This window comes from Delphinapterus leucas, chromosome 1 (assembly GCF_059928025.1).
Source record: "Delphinapterus leucas isolate spDelLeu-1000000601 "Yukka" chromosome 1, BTC_Dleu_Yukka2, whole genome shotgun sequence".
Taxonomy (NCBI): domain Eukaryota; kingdom Metazoa; phylum Chordata; class Mammalia; order Artiodactyla; family Monodontidae; genus Delphinapterus; species Delphinapterus leucas.
This window is the reverse complement of record NC_143129.1, coordinates 146,447,547-146,468,325: the sequence shown is the minus strand read 5'-3', so window position 1 is coordinate 146,468,325 and position 20,779 is coordinate 146,447,547. Positions and strand designations below refer to the sequence as shown.

The 20,779-nt window shown below is 40.1% G+C and overlaps 1 protein-coding gene across 1 annotated transcript in view; it reads left to right on the top strand.

The window, feature by feature from the left end:
- Positions 1-20,779, top strand: part of ZYG11A (zyg-11 family member A, cell cycle regulator) — a 58,295-nt gene continuing 37,516 nt past the window's right edge. Inside the window, 2 exon segments of the mRNA XM_022575706.3 lie at positions 1-450; positions 14,869-15,034. Of these exon segments, the coding sequence (XP_022431414.2) occupies positions 361-450; positions 14,869-15,034 (256 nt within the window). The 5' untranslated portion in view covers positions 1-360.

Genomic DNA, 20,779 nt, shown 5'->3' with positions numbered 1-20,779 from the left:
CCCTATGGTGTCGGTTGGAGGGAGACGGTCTCAGAGGGATGCGTAGGAGTTGGGCGAGTGGTTCAGCCGGCCTAAAGTTGGTCTCTGGGGCGTCAAAAAGGCGGAAGAAGGGCGGTTGGGCCCTCAAGGCGTGGAGGGGTGGTCGGCCCGGTGTGGGTGGGGAAGGCCGTCCTGGGGGCGGGGTCTCCGGCGGACGAGTGCTTTTCAAAAGCCCAAACCTTCCGCAAGAGCGCAGAGTGCCTGCCCGCCGAGCGGGCGCTGTTCAGCTGCTTTCCGGTGCCGGTCGAGACCATCTCTCGCGGGATCCGGGCCCCGCTCGACGGCCGCTCTCTCCTCGACGCCTCTCCGGCGGGTCTCACCATGGTTCACTTCTTGCACCCAGGCCTCTCGCCCCGGACTATCGTCCCTCCGGACGCTCAGAAGGACGACCTGGGCTGCGGCGTGGCGCAGGTGAGCACCGGGGAGGGGGAGGGGGGAACGCGAGCCTAGGCGGGACGCCAGGCCCCTGGCGAGCACGGCGAGTCGTCGGGGACTGTGTTGAGGCACTTGTTGGCTCGTTTGACCGACGCGGGGGTAAAGTCTGAAGAGGCTGAGCCCCCTGCCAGGCTTCTATCTTTTATGGGAAGTGCATGCGGGAGAGGAGTTTTCCTCCCAGGGCGTCCCAGCCTTGGAGCCGAGCTAGCAGACCCTGCGCAGCTGAGAGGAGGGGCGGCCGGATGAGTCCCGCCTCCCGCGTGACCTTGGGCGAGTCCCCTGCTCAGGTCTCTGATGCTCACCTGTGCCTGCGAGGGCGGCAGCTATTTTGCAGGGTGGTGTAAATGTAGACGTAAGTGCTGGGCATGGCTTTAGGCTTGGCCCGTAGTAGACGGTGGCGCTTTTTGTCATGATGCACCCAAATGCCTCAAACCTCGACCGTTCCCCCACGTGTGTTGGGGATCTGTTGCTTCCCAGAGGCTATGACCTGTCGGTCCCGGGATCGTTAACAGGAAAGACCTTCTGAGCCCGGCAGGGGGGCGCTGGAACCCGGAAGACTGAAATTCCTTAAATTCCACGTGTTTGTTTCCCTCTCTTTTCCGTCGGAATGCCTGTTAGACTAAACTGAGTAAAATGCAAACCAAAAGAGTTTGTATTTGGCGCCTACTGTGTGTCAGGTATTGCATTTCCAGAGTAATCTCGGATTTTTTTGTAGGCATTTTACTGGTGTATAGGGAAATTGAGAACCCTTCCTTGACTTTCTAATGATCTGGAGCCTGACATCAGTTGTTCTGATGTCAGAGTCCGTGTTCTACAACAACCCAAGGGTTACCGCTCTTAGAACTCAAAATCTAATGAACGCTCAACCCACAATTAGTATGGGGGGGGAGGAAATATCCTGATTGAGGTTGTACTTTACACGCTGACGCCGTGTTGGCTTTTGTGTCCTTCAAAGATCTAGCCTGTATTCCTGTAGACCCTTTTGGACTCACTTTTAAAAGCTGCCTAAATAATTTGTAAATTTGTTTGTAGCTAATGGAAAAGCTGCGTTTTTAATGTATGTACTAGCACAGCGTGTCAAGCACATTTTTTGTTGGCGCTGACTGGAATTGAAAAACAAGGTTTTCTTTAGAAAAGTGATCAGACTAATCCATTTTCTGTCTGGTTCCATACTGTACTATCTACACTCGTGTTTTTGGTTAAGATTTTATTTTTAACTAATTTTAAAAGTTGTACAATGCATGATTACTTTTCCTTTAGATATATTTCTCTATGCTGTTTTTAATTTTGTTTAGCAGTGTTTTGTAGTTTTTGGTGTAAAGGTCTCTTACATATTTTGTTAAATTTATCCCTGTTTTTGATAGTACTGTAAATACTTTTTAACAGTTTATAATTTGGGGGGTATATTGATCTTGTATCCTACAACTTCGCTAAAGCCACCTATTTTCTCCAGTTTTTTTAAGATTTCTTAAGATTTTCTTTACAATCTGTCATCTGCAAATAAAGGCAGCTTTACTTATTCTCTTTCAGTCTGTGCTTTTTATTTTCTTTTTTTTAAAATGCATTTTCTAGGACCTTTTGTAGAATGTAGAAGTGGTGAGAATAGACATCTTTGTATTGTTCTAGATCTTTCACCTCCAAGTATGATACTGGCTGTAGGTTTTTCTGTTAGATGCCTTTTGTCAAATTAAGGAATTTTTCTTCTATTCCTAGTTTGCTGAGTTGTTTTTTTTTTTTTTTGTGGTACGCGGGCTTCTCACTGTTGTGGCCTCTCCCGTTGCGGAGCGCAGGCTCCGGACGCGCAGGCTCAGCGGCCATGGCTCACGGGCCTAGCCGCTCCGCGGCATGTGGGATCTTCCTGGACCGGGGCACGAACCCATGTCCCCTGCATCAGCAGGCAGACTCTCAACCAGTGCGCCACCAGGGAAGCCCTGTTTTTGTTTTTTAAAATCATGAATGTGTGTTGAATTTTGTTAAGTGCTCTTTCAGCATTTAATAAGATGTTTTTGTTCTTTATTGTGTTAATGTGGTGGATTTTGATTGTGAATTTAACTTTACATTCTAGGAATAAACACCACCTGGTCATGATGTATTATTTTTATATATCGAAGAATTCTATTGCTAATATTTTTGAAGTATTGTTTATGTCCGTGTTTATGAGGCAGATTGCTCTTTAGAAATATTTTATCTGGGAATTCCCTGGTAGTCCAGTGGTTAGGACTCTGCGTTTTCACTGCTGTGGGCCCGGGTTTGATCCCTAGTCGAGGAACTAAGATCCCACAAGCCATGCGGCAAGGACAAAAAAAAAAAAAAAATTATCTGGTTTTAGTATTTAGATAATGTTGGCCTTAAAATATGAGTTGGGAAGTGTTCCCTATTCAGTTTTTTGAGTTTGTGGGATATTGGTATTATTTATTCCTTAGATGTTTAACAGAATTCACCAGTGAAACCATTGAGACTTTAATTTCTTTGGGGGATTTTTTTTTAAATTTTTATTTTATATTGGACTATAGTTGATTTACAACGTTGTGTTAGTTTCAGGTGTACAGCAAAGTGATTCAGTTATACATATATCTATTCTTTTTCAAATTCTTTTCCTCTTTAGGTTACTACAGAGTATATTGAGCAGAGTTTCCTGTGCTATACAGTAGGTCCTTGTTGGTTATCTGTTTTAAATATGGTAGTGTGTTATGTCAATCCTAAACTCCCAATTTATCCCTCCCCCTGAGGGAAGGTTTTAAACTATATCTACTTCTTGGGGGAAATGCTCATAAATTTTGATATATTGTTAAAAATATTTTATAAGTACTGTTAAGAGTCCTTCTTTGACCCATGGGATATTTAGAAGTGTACTGCCTAATTCCCAAATAGTTGGGGATATTCCACATATCTTTTTGTTTAATGGAAATACATTGTTGTCAGAAAACATGTTCTATGATTTCAATCCATTTATATTTATTGAGATTTGTTTTATGGCTCAGATATGATCTATCTTGGTGCATGTTCATGTGCACTGAAAAGGAGTATGTGTTCTGTGGTTGGGTATAGTAGTCTATGAATGTCAGGTCAAGTTGATTGAGAATGTTAATCTATATTCATTTTTTTTTTTTTTTTGGCCACACAGTGTGGCATGCAGGATCTTAGTTCCCCTACCAGGGATCCAACCTGTGCGCCCCTGCAGTGGAAGCGCAGAGTCCTAAGCACTGCACTGCCAGGGATTTCCCAATGTTAATCTATATTCTTATTCATTTTCCATCTATTTGTTTTTATCAGTTGCTGAAGACAAGTGTTAATTTCCAACTGTAGTCAATTTTTCTGTTTATTCTTTCAGTTTTTACTTTATGAATTTTGAAGCTGTTAGTAAGTGCATATACATTAGGAATTATGTCTTCTTGATGAATTCATCCTTTTATCATTATGAAATGTCCATCTTGATTTCTGGTAATATTCTTTTCCTGAAGGCTTCTTTTTCTGACATTAACATAGTCACTCCAGTGTCCGTATGATTAGTGTTTTTTAAACAATGCTGTGTTGTTTAAAGCCCATCTCTTGTAAACAGCAGGCTTGCTTTTTTAATCCCGTTTGACAATCTGTGCCTTTTAAATTAGAGTAAATATAATTATCAAAATTGTTGTGTTTAAGTTGCTGTTTGTGTTCTATTTGTCCTATGTGTTTGTTGTTGTGTTTCTCCTTTGCCTGGCTTCTTTTCAACTGAGTATATACATATATTTTTTTTGGCCATGCTGCGCAGCTTGCGGAACCTTAGTTCTGCGACGGGGGATTGAATTTGCACCCTCAGAAGTGAAAGCACGGAGTCCTAACCACTGGACTGCCAGGGAATCCCCTCAGTTGAGTATTTTTAAAGTTTCATTTTATCTCTTCTGTTGACTTACTAGTTCTGTTCCTCTCCTTTCCCTGCCCCACCCCAACTCTCTTTAATGGTCACTCAAAGATAGCAGTTTTTTAAATGTGGACTCAAGACCTCTGGGGTCTCTAAGACTGCATTCTCTTTCATTAAGCCACACATTAATGAAATTTGCAAAAATGTAAAACAGTGCTGCCGTTGTCACTAAACTTTTAAAAATTCTTTTTGAAAATATAGCTGTTTTAAAAAAATGTTCTTTCTTGGGAATTCCCTGGAGGTCCAGTGGTTAGGACTTGGTGCTTTCACTGCCGAGGCCAGGGTTCAATCCCTGGTCTGGGAACTAAGATCCTGCAAGCCACACGGTGTGGCCAAAAAAAAAAAAAAAATGTTCTTTGTGTCAACATTTGATTTTTATTTTAACTTTTATTATTTCTAAATGAATTAATACATATTTTAAAGATTTCTTAGTTTTAATGCAGAAAATGTTGAAAGATGTAATACAATTTTTAAGAGTATAAAGGGGTCCTAAGTTTGAGAGTCACAGTTCCAGGTTTTAAAATATACATGTTTGACTTACCACAGTCTACTTTTAAATATATCGCTTCACCTTACAACAGTATTCTTTCATTTTCTCACCTCTTTCCTGTACTTTGTACTTTTGAAATAATGCATTTTACTTCTGCATGTTAGAAATTGCACAATATATTGTTTTTACTTTTTCTTTGATCAATCAGTTATTTCTTAAAGGAATTAGGAAATAAGAAAAAAGTCTGAAAATGTCTTTATTTTACTTTTATTTCTGAAAGATATTTTCATTGCACTTAGTTTTTCTTTTTTTAAAAATATTTATTTATTTATTTGGCTGCACTGGTTCTTAGTTGTGGCATGTGACATCTTTAGTTGTGGCATTCGAACTCTTAGTTGTGGCACATGGGATCTAGTTCCCTGACCACGGATCAAACCTGGGCCCCCTGCATTGGGAGCGTGGACTCTTAACCGCTGGCCCACCAGGGAAATCCCTGAAAATGTTATTTCATTGTCTTCTGGCTAGTATTGCTTCTGATGAAAATTTAGTGGTCATACTTCTTTTTTTTTTTTTTAAACTGGGTCCACATTACCTCTGGTTCCCCCCTCCCCCAGTCTTAAGGTTTTTCTCTTTATTGTTGGTTTCTAGACATTTATTATGTTGTGGTATCTTTTGTTTATTTCACTTTGGGTCCATTTTTGCTTCTGGGATCAGTGGGTTTATATTTTATATCTAAAGTCAATATTTTTTGACTTTTTAAAAAAGAAAGCTATTAAGTTTGTTGTTCTTTGTACCTGGTGAATTAACTGTGTAATTCAATAAATATTAAACTGTAAAATAATTTCATAGATTCCAAGTGTAGGACATTGTCCTCCTTGACCATTATTTCTTAAAATATTTTTTCTTCCCCAATAACTCCTCTCTTCTGGAGTTTCAATTATACATTTGTATTAAACTGCTTAAGATTGTCCCTTGGAGTTCTATGATTCTCCACTTTTTTTTTCCCAGACTTTTTCTGTTTCAGTTTAGATAGTTTCTATTGCACTACCTTCAACTTCACTTATCTTTAATTTTGTAGCATCTAATCTGTTGATAATATCATCTAATGTGTTGTTTACATTAAATAATGTATTTTTCAACTCTGAAAGTTCCATTTGGGTCTTTTTCAGATCTTGCACTTCTGTGTTGAGATTGCATATTTATTCCCTCATTATATTCATATTCTCCTCTATATCCATGAATTATAATATCTGTTTTAAAGTTCTTGTCTGTTAATTATGTTATTTCTGGGTTCCTTCCTCCCTCCCTCCCTTCCTGGCATTGCGCAGCTTGTGGGATCTCAGTTCCCTGACCAGGGATTGAACCCGCACCCTAGGCAGTGAAAGTGAAAGCACGGAGTCCTAACCACTGGACCTCCAGGGGATTCCCTGGGTCTGTTTCTGTTGACTAATTTTATTTTCTGTCCCGATTCTTACCATATTTTATTGTAAGCTAAACTTTATGGATACTATTGTATTTAGATTTTTGTTGTCTTCCTGAGTCAGGCCTATATGTGAGGTTTTTAAAACAGATTTTTTTTTAGGGGGGACCATGCCTTGGGGCATGCGGGTCCTTAGTTCCCTGATCAGGGATTGTATTCGTGCTCCCAGCAGTGGAAGTACATGTTCCTAATCACTGGACCGCCAGGGAATTCCCTGAGGTTTTAATTTTTTAATTTTTGTTCAATTATTTTTTTAAAGATTTATTATTTATTTATTTTGTCTGCATTGGGTCTTAGTTGCAGCACACACGATCTTTTTTTTTTTTTTTTTTTTTTTTTTTGCGGTATGCGGGCCTCTCACTGTTGTGGCCTCTCCCGTTGCAGAGCACAGGCTCCGGACGTGCAGGCTCAGCAGCCATGGCTCACGGGCCCAGCCGCTTTGTGGCATGTGGGATCTTCCCAGACCAGGGCTCGAACCCATGTCCCCTCCATTGGCAGGCGGCTTTTCAACCACTGCACCACCAGGGAAGCCCATCATATCCTTTTTTTTGTGGTACGCGGGCCTCTCACTGTTGTGGCCTCTCCCGTTGCGGAGCACAGGCTCCGGACGTGCAGGCTCAGCAGCCATGGCTCACGGGCCCAGCCGCTCCGTGGCATGTGGGATCTTCCCGGACCGGGGGACGAATCCGTGTCACCTGCATCGGCAGGCGGACTCTCAACCACTGCGCCACCAGGGAAGCCCACACGATCTTCATTGAGTCATGCGGGATCTTTCATTGCGGTGCACGGGCTTCTCTCTAGTTGTGGTATGCAGGTTTTCTCTCTCTAGTTGTGGCACGAAGGCTCCAGGGCACGTGGGCTCTGTAGTTTGGGGCACACAGGCTTTCTTGTTGAGACGCTTGAGTTCAGTAGTTGTGGCATGCGGGCTTAGTTGTCCCTTGGCAGGTGGGATCCTAGTTCCCTGACCAGGGATTGAACCCTGGTCCCCTGCATTGGAAGGCGGATTCTTTTTTTTTTTTTTTGCGGTACGCGGGCCTCTCACTGTTGTGGCCTCTCCCGTTGCAGAGCACAGGCTCCGGATGCGCAGGCTCAGTGGCCATGGCTCACAGGCCCAGACACTCCAGGTCACGAACCCATGTCCCCTGCATTGGCAGGCGGACTCTCAACCATTGTGCCACCAGGGAAGCCCAGAAGGCAGATTCTTTACCACTAGATCGCCAGGGAAGTCCCCACTGAGGTTTTTAAAGTGCTATTGTGGGGAATTCCCTGGCAGCCCAGTGGTTAAGACTCTGCGCTCCCAAGCGCAGGGGGCACGGGTTTGATCCATGGTCGGGGAACTAATCTCACATGCCACATGGTGTGGCCAAAAATCAAATCAAAAGAAAACAAAAATGCTATTGTAAATTTTTAAAATTTAATTTTCCAATTAATTGTCAGTTGTATATAAAATGCAGCTTTTGGTTTGTTTTGTTTTTTTACCTTGTACCCATTAAAGCATGTTCATTAGGAGAGTTATATAGTACTGTTTATATTTTAGAAATGATGAATCTAAACTCTGGGTAGAGATGGATTGGAAAAGGATTAAGAGTGAAAGTAGAGAAACTAATTTGCAGTTTTTTAGTATTCTAGGAAAAGATATGGTAGTGACTTGGATTAGAAATTAGTAGTGGAGATAGAAAGAAGGGGATGAACTAGAAATTTATTTGGGAGGTTTAACAGTCATACTCACAGCAGGAAATAGATGACACACTCAGAATAGGGATAATTTAATGAGAGTTTAATTAAGGGACTACTTCCAAAGGTAAGGGAGAGGTATGGAAAACCACAATAATATACTACTCAATGTCCAGGAACAGTAGCTATTGCCACCCCTAGGCCCAAAGGACCTCTCAGAAGGAATATCTTAGTTCATCTGGGCCGCTATAGCTAAAATACTGTAGACTGGGTGACTTATAAACAACATAAATTTATTTCTCACTGTTCTGGAAGCTAGGAAGTCCAAGATCAAGGTGCTGGGGGATTTGGTGTCTGGTGAGAGCCCAATTCCTGGTTCATATACATCTTTTTACTGTGTTCTCACATGGCAGAAAGGACAAGGGAACTCTCTGGGGTCTCTCTGATAGGGGCACTAATTCCATTCAGTGAGGGCTTCACCCTCGTGACCTAATGACTTCTTGAGGTTCCTCCCTCCAGACATCATCAAATTAGAGGTTAGATTTCAACATAAGAATTTTGGGGGGACTTTCCTGGTGGTGCAGTGGTTAAGACTCCACGACCCAATGCAGGAGGCCTGGGTTCAATTCCTGGTCAGGGAACTAGATCCCACATGCTGCAACTAAGAGCCTGCATGCCACAAGTGAAGGTCCCACTGGCCTCAACTGAAGATCTCACATGCGGAACTAAAGATCCCGCATGCTGTAATGAAGATCTTGCAGGCGGCAATGGAGATCCCGTGTGCCATAAGTAAGACCTGGTGTAGCCAAATAAATAAATAAATATTAAAAAAAAATTTCAGAAGAATGCGAACCTTTATTCAGTAGCAGGAGAGAGGACTGATTTTAGAGGAGTGATGAGGGAGACATAGCCAGCCCAGGGTACTTTAAAAGAGAAAGAGCTGGGGAAATTATCTGTAGTGATTCCACACAAGTCACCTCAGAGTAGAGGTAGAGAAGATTAAGGAGTGGGTCTGGGTGTGAGGTAGGTAGCAAATGGAAGATGTCTGGCACAAGTAGAACCAACAGTATTTGCTAATTTATTGGATGTCTGTCTTGTGTGGGATGTTGATAAAGGGTAAGGAAATGTCAGTAAAGATTAAGCGGCTGAATAGATGTGATGCTGTTTACTGAGTAGGGAAAGACCGGGGAAGTTCAGTTTCATACATGGTGAGTTTGAAGTATTTGTGACACAGTTAAGTAGATATGTCAAGGAGACAACTGGTTATCTAACACTGTGGCTTAAAGAGAGATCTGACCTGGAGGTAGTAATCTAGAATTCATTGGATTTATAGATACTATTTAGAATCATGTAATTAGTAGTTAGATATTATAGAGGCAGAGTCGTTAGTCATTAGTGGTCTCAGTGGGAAATCGACCTGTAAAACATGCTACTGATTTATAAAACAAAAACCAGTAACAGAATACTGTAGTATAATTCTATTTATATAAAGTTCAAAAACATGCAGAACTAAACAGTATTCAGGATAATGATTACCTCTGGGTGAAGGGATGAGAAGTAGCATCAGGGAAGGGTGTATAAGGAACTTCAAAAATTTGGTATATTCTATTTAAGCTGTGTGGTGAATACAAGAATGTTTAAAATATATATATATGTATATTTTTTACTGTGTTCGAGTTCTTTTTATTTTTATTATTTATTTATCTATCTATCTATCTATTTATTTATTTATTTATTTGCGGTACGTGGGCCTCTCACTGTTGTGGCCTCTCCCGTTGCGGAGACAGGCTCCGGACGCGCAGGCTCAGCGGCCGTGGCTCACAGGCCCAGCCGCTCCGCGGCATGTGGGATCTTCCCGGACCCGGGCACGAACCTGTGTCCCCTGCATCGGCAGGCGGACTCTCAACCACTGCGCCACCAGGGAAGCCCCCTATTTATTTATCTTTAACATCTTTATTGGAGTATAATTGCTTTACAATGGTGTGTTAATTTCTGCTCTATAACAAAGTGAATCAGCTATACATATACATATATCCCCATATCTAAAAATATTTATATTGTTTTATATTTTATTATATTATTTAAATATTTTACATATGTTCTAAACATCTTTTATATGGATTTAATCTTTACTGTATTTAAAAAATATTTGTTTTTGCTCGGTCTTTAGTTGCAGCACATGGGCTCCTTAGTTGTGGCATGTGAACTCTTAGTTGCAGCATGCATGTGGGATCTAGTTCCCTGACAGGGATTGAACCCCGGCCTCCTGCATTGGGAGCACAGAGTCTTAACCACTGCACCACCAGGGAAGTCCCCTTTACTGTATTTTGAAAATGAGGCTGCCATGTCCAATAATATGGCAAATAATGTCATAAAGTCTTAAAAGGAAATATTCTGTATAAAATACAACAAACACTTTCAAATGCAAAGTAAGGAAAATCCCCAGCATCCCCACCTAATTCAAAGAAGCTGGAAATCACCACTGTAAGCAGGCCCTAAAATAACCAAAGATTAGAGACTAGACATTTGCCAAAAGCCGTCGGGAAGTTTGAATGGAGACTGTGAACTGTAATATATACATATATATGTGTATATGTAAACATGGGTTAACAAAGGCTGGTCATACTTCAGTGAAATGGTAGGTCTAAAACGATCTGCTTATGGGAAAGGGAAACAGGGAAGCTTGTCAGTTTTGGCTTGGATTTTGAGTGAGAAAAATATGTCCTAAAAATTTGCTATCACAGGTCTGTCCTCATACAGACTAAGGGTTTTAACTGACATTTCTAGCTTGGTTCAGGAAATGTGTAGCTGAGAAATTATCAAAATGGCCCCTGGTGATGCCCCTAAGTAAGTAGCATTTAGCATAATCTCTCTGATGTGACATATCTTCTTCCCAGGCTTCACAGGAGTCTACAGTAAACTCTCACTAAAGATTAGCTCATGGACTTCCCTGACAGTCCAGTGGTTAAGACTCTGCACTCCCAATGCAGGGGGCACGGGTTCGATCCCTGGTCAGGGAACTAAGATCCTGTATGCCGTGCTGTGTGACCTAAAAAAAAAAAAGAAAATTAGCTCACAATCTTAAATTATAAAACATGAACCTCTATGATTAAGAGTCAACAGAGGAAAAAAAAAAAAAAAAGAGTCAACAGAGGGACTTCCCTGGTGGTCCAGTGGTTAAGACTTCGCCTTCCAATGCAGGGGGTGCAGGTTCAGTCCCTGGTCAGGGAGCTAAGATCCCACATGCCTCACAGCCAAAAAAGCAAAACGTAAAGCAGAAGCAATATTGTAACAGACTTAATAAAGACTTTAAAAATGGTCCACATTAAAAAAAAAATCTTAAAAAAATCAATAGAATCAATAACAGATTCCCAGAGACTTCAGAAAATGGTATTACTGAAACAGTATAAAATAAGTGTATTTAAAATTTATTAAAGAAATAAAAGATGAAATAAAAATGAAAAAAGAACAATATACAATTCAACAATGAAGAACTAAATGCCACAGAATAAAGAAATAGTAACCTGGAAGATAGATCTAGAGAAATTACCCACAGGAAGCAGAATTTCCATTTTCACATGGGCATACGAACCAATTCTGGGTATGAGACCCAAGTAAAAGTCTGCTGAGACTGTTTCAGGGAACTTTTTTGCTTCGTTGGCTCCTTTCTGACATGAATTCTGAAATGGCGAGGATTTGGAGCAGTTGAAACTCTCATATGTTCTTTTGGGAATGCAAAATAGTACAGTCACATTCTAAGAACGAGTTAGCACTTTGTTATGTAAAGTTAATAAATACATGCTTAACAGGTAGGAAGTGTTGAATTCCAGGGACCCAGGAATCCCATTTTTAGGTAACTACCCAAGAAAAATGAAAACTATGTTCCCACAAAACTTTGTGAATAGTTATAGCAGCTTTATTCAAAATTGTCAAAAACTTCAAGTAATCCAAATGCCCTTCAGTTGGTGAATAAAGAAATTGTGGTATATTCATTGCAGTGGAATGCTTCTCAGCAATAAAAAGGAACAAATTACAAAAACATGCAGCAACACAGATGAATCTTTGTTAAGTGCATTATGCAAAATGAAAGATGTCAGATTCAAAAGGCCCAGTTACATAATGATTCTATTTATATGACATTTTGGAGAAGGCAGAACACTGGGGACAGAACGAAGATAAGTGGTTGCTTGGGGTTGGTGGGAGGGATTGTCTGCAAAGGGACACTAGAGAATTTCTGGGTCATGGAACTGTTCTGTATCGTTATTATGGTGGTGGTACCCGACTGTATGCATCAGGCAAAACTCGTTGAACTAACTACACCAAAAAGTAATTTTTTTGCTATATGTAAATTATACCGCAGTTAAAAGAAACACAAAAATGAATAACAGGATAGTGATGACAGCGTGCAGAGTAAACTTGCTGAAGAAATATGGTTGAAGAGGATGTGGGGGTCAACAGAAGGCTTTTGTTTTTAAGGCAAATAATAGAGCATAAATTGTATGTTAAGAGTGATTCGGGGCTTCCCTGGTGGCGCAGTGGTTAAGAATCCGCCTGCCAATGCAGGGGACACAGGTTCGAGCCCTGGTCTGGGAAGATCCCACATGCTGCAGGGAAACTAAGTCCGTGCGCCACAACTACTGAGCCTGCACTCTAGAACCCACGAGCCACAACTACCGAGCCCACGTGCCACAACTGCTGAAGCCCGTGTGCCACAACTACTGAGACCCGTGTGCCTAGAGCCTGTGCTCTGCAACAAGAGAAACCACCACAATGAGAGGCCCGCACACTGCAACGAAGAGAAACTCCCGCTCACCGCAACTAGAGAAAGCCCACCACAGCAATGAAGACCCAACATAGCCAAAAATAAATAAATTTATTGGGGGGGGGAAAAAAAGGGTGTTCCATTTGATGGGAATTCCCTGGTGGTCCAGAGGTTAGGACTTGGTACTTTCACTGCCTGGACTCAGGTTCAGTCCCTGCTCAGGGAACTAAGATCCCGCAAGCTGTGTGGCCTGGCCAAAAAAAAAAAGAATGATCCATTTGAGAAGGAGAGTTTGAAGATGTGCATGAATGAAGAAATAACAAGGAGGGGCCAAGGCAGGAGGGATGAAATCCAGCCAGCACACGTGGAAGTGTTGGTCTTTGCAAGGAGGTACATGTTTTCCGTATAAGAGGAGACCAAGGAAAAGATGCATGCAGTTCTGAACTAAATTTGATGGTGAGGTGGCTTCGTTTTTCTCACTGAAGTGAGTCAGATTCTGTTACCAGCATGAAATGGGTTTGAGGAACAAGTAGAAGGCATGAAATAATTCTTGCCTGATGGTGAGAAAGTGCCCTGTCTAAAGAGACCTTGAAGGATTTCCAGCTACTGAGGGCTCATTTGAAGTTAATGTTTATGAATTTTCCATGACATACTATGTTGTGTGACTCTTCCCCTCTTCTTCTTTTTAAAAAAATATTTATTTATTTATTTTTGGCTGTGTTGAGTCTTAGTTGTGGCATGCAGGGTCTTCATTGAGGCATGTGGGATCTTTCATTGTGGTGCACGGGCTTCTATCTAGTTGTGGCCTGCAGGTTCCAGGGTGTGTGGGCTCTGTAGTTTGGGGCACGTGAGCTCTGTAGTTTGGGATACGTGGGCTCTAGTTGAGGTGCGCGAGCTCAGTAGTTGTGGCGCATGGGCTTAATTGCCCCGTGGCATGTGGAATCTTAGTTCCCCGACCAGGGATCAAACCCAGGTCTCCTGCATTGTAAGGTGGATTCTTTACCACTGGACCGCCAGGGAAGTCCCCTCTTCCCCTCTTCATAGATGATTAGCTGCTGGGTGTTGCCATAAAAAAGGTGAATAGTGAAGTTCTTCCAGGAGAATGTCTTAGAGTGTAATGGAGGAGAGGGAACAAGGAGTTGAGGATATCTGTAAAGGAGTAATTTATACTTCGGACTATGGAGGGAATTTAATCAGTTAAAAGTGAGGTGGAGGTCAGTGAATGTATTGCATGTTGAAACCTTTGACAAAAGTGCAATCTCTGGCTAATCACTCTCTCTTCATGTCTGAGTGCCATACCTTTCAAATATATATTTTAAAAAATTTATTTATTTATTTATTTATTTGGCTGCACTGGGTCGTGGTTGCGGCATGTGGGATCTGTAGTTGCAACATGCGAACTCTTAGTTGAGGCATGTGGGATCTAGTTCCCTGACCAGGGATCGAACCCAGGGCCCCTGCATTGGGAGCATGGAGTCCTAGCCACTGGACCACCAGGAAGTCCCTCAAATATTTGTAGAATGAACAAATGCTAGTCTCTTAGAGAAGATGTCTTACATCTGTCAGTTCTAATTCTTCTACAACCTCCTGGGTATAGCAGCCTTTTACAGTGTGAACGCTTATGAGGGTGGGAATAGGCAGGCCTTCTTATCCTCTGGCATGTAGTAATCATTCAATAAATATTTGTTGAATGAATGACCATGTGATTTCTGCTTGATTAGTCCCTTATGTTGTATGAAATTGTCAGATTTATTGGATGTATTCCACACTAAACTGTTAGCTCCAAAAGGATTAGAACTATATCTTACTCATCCCTGTATTTTCAGTGGCTGGCACAGAACAGGAGATAAGTGAAGGGTTGAGAGAACTTAATTTTTTTAAAGATACAACAGAAACTACAACAGATAGAAGTCTTCCATTCAGTTAATAGTTGGAATAAGGTAGTTTCATTACATATAAATCATTAGAGTGAGGAAAATGTATCTTAAGATATCCTCATTAAGTAGTTTGATGTATGGCATGACCACTTTTATGTTGTATTTTTATAGATGTGTTCTAACAAATTTCTTTGGGGATTTGTTTGCTAGGAGGAGGCGTCTCCCTACTCTTTGGTCAACATCTGCCTGAACGTCCTGGTTGCTAACCTGGAGAAATTGTGTTCTGAAAGATCTGATGGAACACTTTGTCTTCCGGAGCATTGGAGTTTCCCTCAGGAATTAGCTGATCAATTCGTTGGGGTCATGACTTGGCAAGGTAATGATAAGGCACCTTTATAGTGTACTTTTATAGCACTTTACTATTTGAAAAGCACTTTCACATATAATTCCTGTTTTGCTCCTCACAACAACCCGTGAGAAATATAGAAGTTATTCCCATTTTATTTGTGTGGAGGTTGATTCTCTGAATCTTTCTGGGATCCCTTGATGGAAATTGTCTTGCATCTAGGCTTGCCCTGCTGTTGCTATAGTCTCATCTCCCATTCTTTTCTTTGTGAATATGAACCTTTAAATTTTTTTCCTTTACCTCCTATTGTAGTGGGGCTTTCAAAGAGCTATGTTTAATTTGCGATGTGACAGTTTTTTCTTAATGAAAAATTTTTGGGGGTAACACATTATTGAGATAAAATTCACGTACTGTATAATTCATCCATTTAAAGTATACAATTCAGTTATTTTTTTTATTTTTTATTTTTTTAGTATATTCCTTATCCATTCCACCCTAATTTTAAGCAGTCATAATCTACTTTCTACCTGTACGGATTTGCCTTTTCTGAACATTTAATATAAATGGAATCATTCAACATGTGGCCTCTTGTGTCTGGCTTCTTTCACTCAACATAGTATTGTCAAGGTTCATCCATGGTGTAACATCAATCACGACTGAATTTTTATGGCTGCATAATATTCCACTGTATTGATATACCCCTTTTTATTCATTTCTCAGTTGATGAACATTGGGTTGTTTTTACATTTTGGCTATTATAAATAATGCTACTATAAACATTAGTGTACACAATTGTGTGTGGGCATATGTTTTTATTTCTTTTGTGTGTATACCCAGGAGTGGAATTGCTGGATTAATTGCTGGATAAAATGGAAATGCTGGGTTTGGGTGTATACCCAGGAGTGGAATTGCTGTGTTTAACTTTCTGAGGAACTTCCAAACTCTTTTCCAAAGTGGCTGCACCATTTTATGTTCCCACCAGCAGTGTTACAAGAGTTCACATTTCTCCACATTCTCACCAAAACTTGTTATCTGACTTTTTGATAGCCATCCTGGTGGCTGTGAAGTGGCATCTATTGTGATTTTGATTTGCATTTCCCTAGTGACTAATTATATTGAGCATTTTTTCATGGCCTTGATGGTCGTTTGTTTATTCTCTTTGGAGAAGGCTCTATTCAGATTTTTTGCCTATTTCTTATTAGGTTATTTGTCTTTTATTATTGAGTTGTAAGATATGTCCCTCATCAAACATGGTTTGCAGTTATTTTCTCCCATTCTATAGATTGTCTTTTCACTTTGTTGATAGTGTCCTTTTACTCACAAAAGTTTTTAATTTTGATGAAGTCCAATTTATCTTTTGTTGCTTATGCTTTTGGTATCATATCTAAGAATCCATTGCCAAAGCCAGTGTGAAGTCCTAAAGATTTTACACCTATATTTTCTTTTAAGAGTTTCATTGCTTTCACTCTTATGTTTAGTACTTTGGTCCATTTTGAAATAATTTTTGGCATGAGGTGTAAGGGTCCAGCTTCATTATTTTGCATGTGGCTATACAGTTGTCCCAGCACTATTTGTTAAAAAGGCTGTTCTTTTTTTGTGTTGAATAGTCTTGGCATCCTTGTTGAAAATCAGTTGACCATAGATGTATGGGTTTATTTTTGTACTCTCAATTCTATTCCATTGATCAATGTGTCTATCCTTATGTCAGTACCAAGTAGCTTGATTACTGTTTGCTTTGTAGTGAGTTTTGAAATTGTTAAGTGTGAGTCTTCCAACTTTGTTCACCTTTTTCAGGATTGTTTTGGTTATTCTGGGTTCCTGATATTTCCATGTGAATTTGAGAATTGACTTGTCAATTTCTACAAACAGTCCAGCTGGGATTTGAATAGGAATTGCATCAAATACGTATTATCAATTTGGGGATTATTGCCATCCTAACAGCATTAAGTCTTCTGATCCATGAATATGATGTCTTTCTATTTATTTAGATCATCTTTAGTTATTTTCACCAATGTTTTACCATCTTAACAATCTGAAATCCTTAATACATGAGCATGGGAGAGCTTTCTATTTATTTAAAATAGATCTTTAATTTATTTCAACAATGTTTTCTCATTTATGGGTATAAGTTTACATCTTTGTTAAATTTATTTCTAAGTATTTTATTCTTGATGCAGTTACACAGTTGCTTTCTTAATTTCATTTTTGGATTGTTCATTTTTAGTGTACAGAAATACAATTGATTTTTTAAAAATTATTTTTAAAATTTTTATTAGGCTGTGCCATGCGGCATGTAGGATCTTAGTTCCCCATCCAGGGATCAAACCCGTGCCCCCTGCATTGAAAGCACGGAGTCTTAACCTCTGGACCACCAGGGAAGTCCCTACAATTGATTTTTTTTTTTTCCTACAATTGATTTTTTATGTTAATCATATACCCTGGAAACTTGCTGAATTGATTTATGTGTTCTAATAGTTTAAAGGATTTCTTAGAATTTTCTGTATACAAGATCATGTCATCTGCAAATGGAAATGGTTTTACTTCTTCCTTTCCAATTTGGATGCCTTTTATTTGATTTTCTTGTCCAACTTCCCTGGCTAGAACCTCCAATACAAAGTTGAAGTATTGAAACATTCACCCTTTTCTTTTCCTGATCTTAGGGGGAAAGCATCTAGTCTTTTACCATTAAGAGTGATTTTAGCTTTGGGTTTTTTATAATTGCCCTTAACAAGCTGAGGAGGTTCCCTTCTATTTTAGTTTGTTGAATGTATTCACCAGGAAGAAGGTGTTGGCTTTTTCTGCATTTGTTGAAATGTTCACGTGGGTTTTGTTTTTTATTCTTTTAATGTGTATTACATTAATTTGCTTTTGGATGTTAATCCATGCTTTTCTAGGATAAATCCCACTTGGTCACATTGTATAAATCTTTTTGTTTATTACTAGATTCAGTTTGCTGGTAATTTGATGAAGATTTTTGCATCCATAATTTAAAAGGATTTTGGTCTGTGATATTCTGTTCTTGTGATGTCTTTATATGGATTTTTGGCATCAGGATAAAACTGGCCTCAATGAATTGGGAGGTGTTCTCTCTTTTTTTTTTAGAGGAGTTTGTGAAGAATTGGTATGTATTCTTCTTTAAATGTTTGGTAGAATTCAACAGTGAAGCCCTCTTGGCCTCTTTATGTGGATAGTTTTTTGATGATGAATTCAATCTATTTACTTGTTATAGGTCTATTCATATTGTCTGTTTCTTCTTCAGTAGCTTTGGTAGTTTGTGTTATTCTGTGAACTTATCCATTTTATTTAAATTATCTGATTTATCAGCATACAGTCTGTTAATGATATTTCTTTACAATTCATTTTATTTCTGCAAGGTCAGTAGTTCTGTTCCTTTCAATTCTCATTCTAGAAATTTGAGTTCTCTTTTTTTCTTGGTCAGTAGAGCTAAGTTTTGTCAATTTTGTTGATCTTTTCAAAAACCATCTTTTGATTTCATTGATTTTTTTTTTTTTTTTTTTACTTTCTTTTCTGTCCTCCATTTCATTAATTCTCATTATAATTTTTATTATTTCCTTCCTCCTGCTCATTTTGTGTTTGGTTTGCTTTTCTTTTTCCTGTGTCTTAAGGTAGAAGTTTAGGTTATTGATTTGAGAGCTTCTTTTTTAAATATATGCAATTAGAGCTATAAATTTCCTTCAAGCACTGCTTTAGCTGCATCCTGTAAGTTTTTGTATGTTGTCTTTATTTTTCATTCATCTCAAATTATTTTCTGATTTTTCCCTTTTGATTTCTTCTTTGACCCACTGGGTTTTGAGGAATATATTGTTTAATTTCCAAATACTTTTGAATTTCCAGATTTCTTTGTTATTGATTTTTAAATTCACTTAACTGTACTTTGAGAACATACTTTGTTTTATTTCAGTTTTAAAAAATTTATTGAGGGCTTCCCTGGTGGCGCAGTGGTTGAGAGTCCGCCTGCCGATGCAGGGGACACGGGTTCGTGCCCCGGTCTGGGAGGATCCCACATGCCGCGGAGCAGCTGGGCCCGTGAGCCATGGCCGCTGAGCCTGCGTGTCCGGAGCCTATGCTCTGCAACAGGAGGGGCCACAACAGTGAGAGGCCCGCGTACCGCAAAATAAATAAATAAATAAATAAATAAAATAAAATTTATTGAGATTTGTTTTTTGGCCCAATATATGCTCTATTTTGGAGACTGTTCCAAGTGCATTTGAGAAGAATATATATTCTGCCATTATTGGGTGAGTTGTTCTGTAGATTTCTGTTAGATCTAGTTGGTTTATAATTGTTTTAATCTTCTATTTCACTGTCAATCTTTTGTAGTTTTTCTGTATAGAAAATAGTTTTTTAATCCTTTTTGTTGTTCATGCTAAATAGGATATACATGTACTTTTAAAATACATTGTTGGGACTTCCCTGGTGGCACAGTGGTTAAGAATCTGTCTGCCAATGCAGGGGACACGGGTTCGAGCCCTGGTCTGGGAAGATCCCACATGCCACAGAACAGCTAAGCCTGTGCACCACAACTACTGAGCCCATGCTCTAGAGCCCATGAGCCACAACTACTTAGCCCTCTTGCCACAACTACTGAAGCCTGCGTGCCTAGAGCCTGTGCTCTGCAACAGGAGAAGCCACTGCAATGAGAAGCCCGCGCACTGCAATGAAGAGCAGCCCCTGCTCGCTGCAACTAGAGAAAGCCCGTGTGCAGCAACGAAGACCCAATGCAGCCCCCCCACCCCAAGAAAAAATACATTGTTGGATTTGATTTGCTAATATTTTGTTGAGGTTTTTTTGTTGTTGTTGAGGATTTTTGCATCTGTGTTCATGAGAGATATTGGTCTATAGTTGTCTTTCATAGTAGCTCTGTGGTTTGTTTTTTATTTTTATTTTATTTTTTATTTATTTGGTTGCACCAGGTCTTAGTTGCAGCAGCAGGCTCGTTAGTTGCAGCATGCAGACTCCTTAGTTGTGGCTTGCAAACTCTTAGTTGCAGCATGCATGTGGGATCTAGTCCCCTGACCAGGGATTGAACCCGGGCCCCCTGCATTGGGAGTGTGGAGTCTTATCCACTGTTCCACCAGGAAAGTCCCAGGTGCTCTGTTGTTCTGGCGTTAGGGTAATGCTGGCCTCAAAGAATGAGTTAGGAGGTATCCACTGTGCTACTATGCTCTGAAAGAAATTGTAGAGAACTGGTACAATTTCTTCCTTAAATGCCTGGTAGAATTCACCAGTGAACCCATCCAGGTGCTTTTTGTTTTGGAAGGTTATTAATTATTGATTCAATTTCTTTAATAGATACAGATCCATTCACATTGTCTATTACTTTTTGTGTGAGTTTTGGCAGATTGTGCCTTTCAAGGATTTGGTCCATTTAATTTAGGTTATCAAACTTGTGGGCATAGAGCTGTTCATAGTATTCCTTTCATATCCTTCTTTTAAAAAATTAATAAATTTATTTATTTTTGGCTGCATTGGGTCTTTGTTGCGGTACACGGGCTTCTCATTGCAGTGGTGTCTCTTGTTGCGGAGCACGGGCTCCAAGCGCGCAGGCTTCAATAGCTGTGGCATGCGGGCTCAGTAGTTGTGGCTCATGGGCTCTAGAGTGCAAGCTCAGTAGTTGTGGCGCATGGGCTTAGTAGTTGAGGCACGCGGGCCCTAGAGTGCAGGCTTAGTAGTTGTGGCGCACAGGCTTAGCTGCTCCGTGGCATGTGGGATCTTCCCAGACCAGGGCTCGAACCCATGTCCCCTGCATTGGCA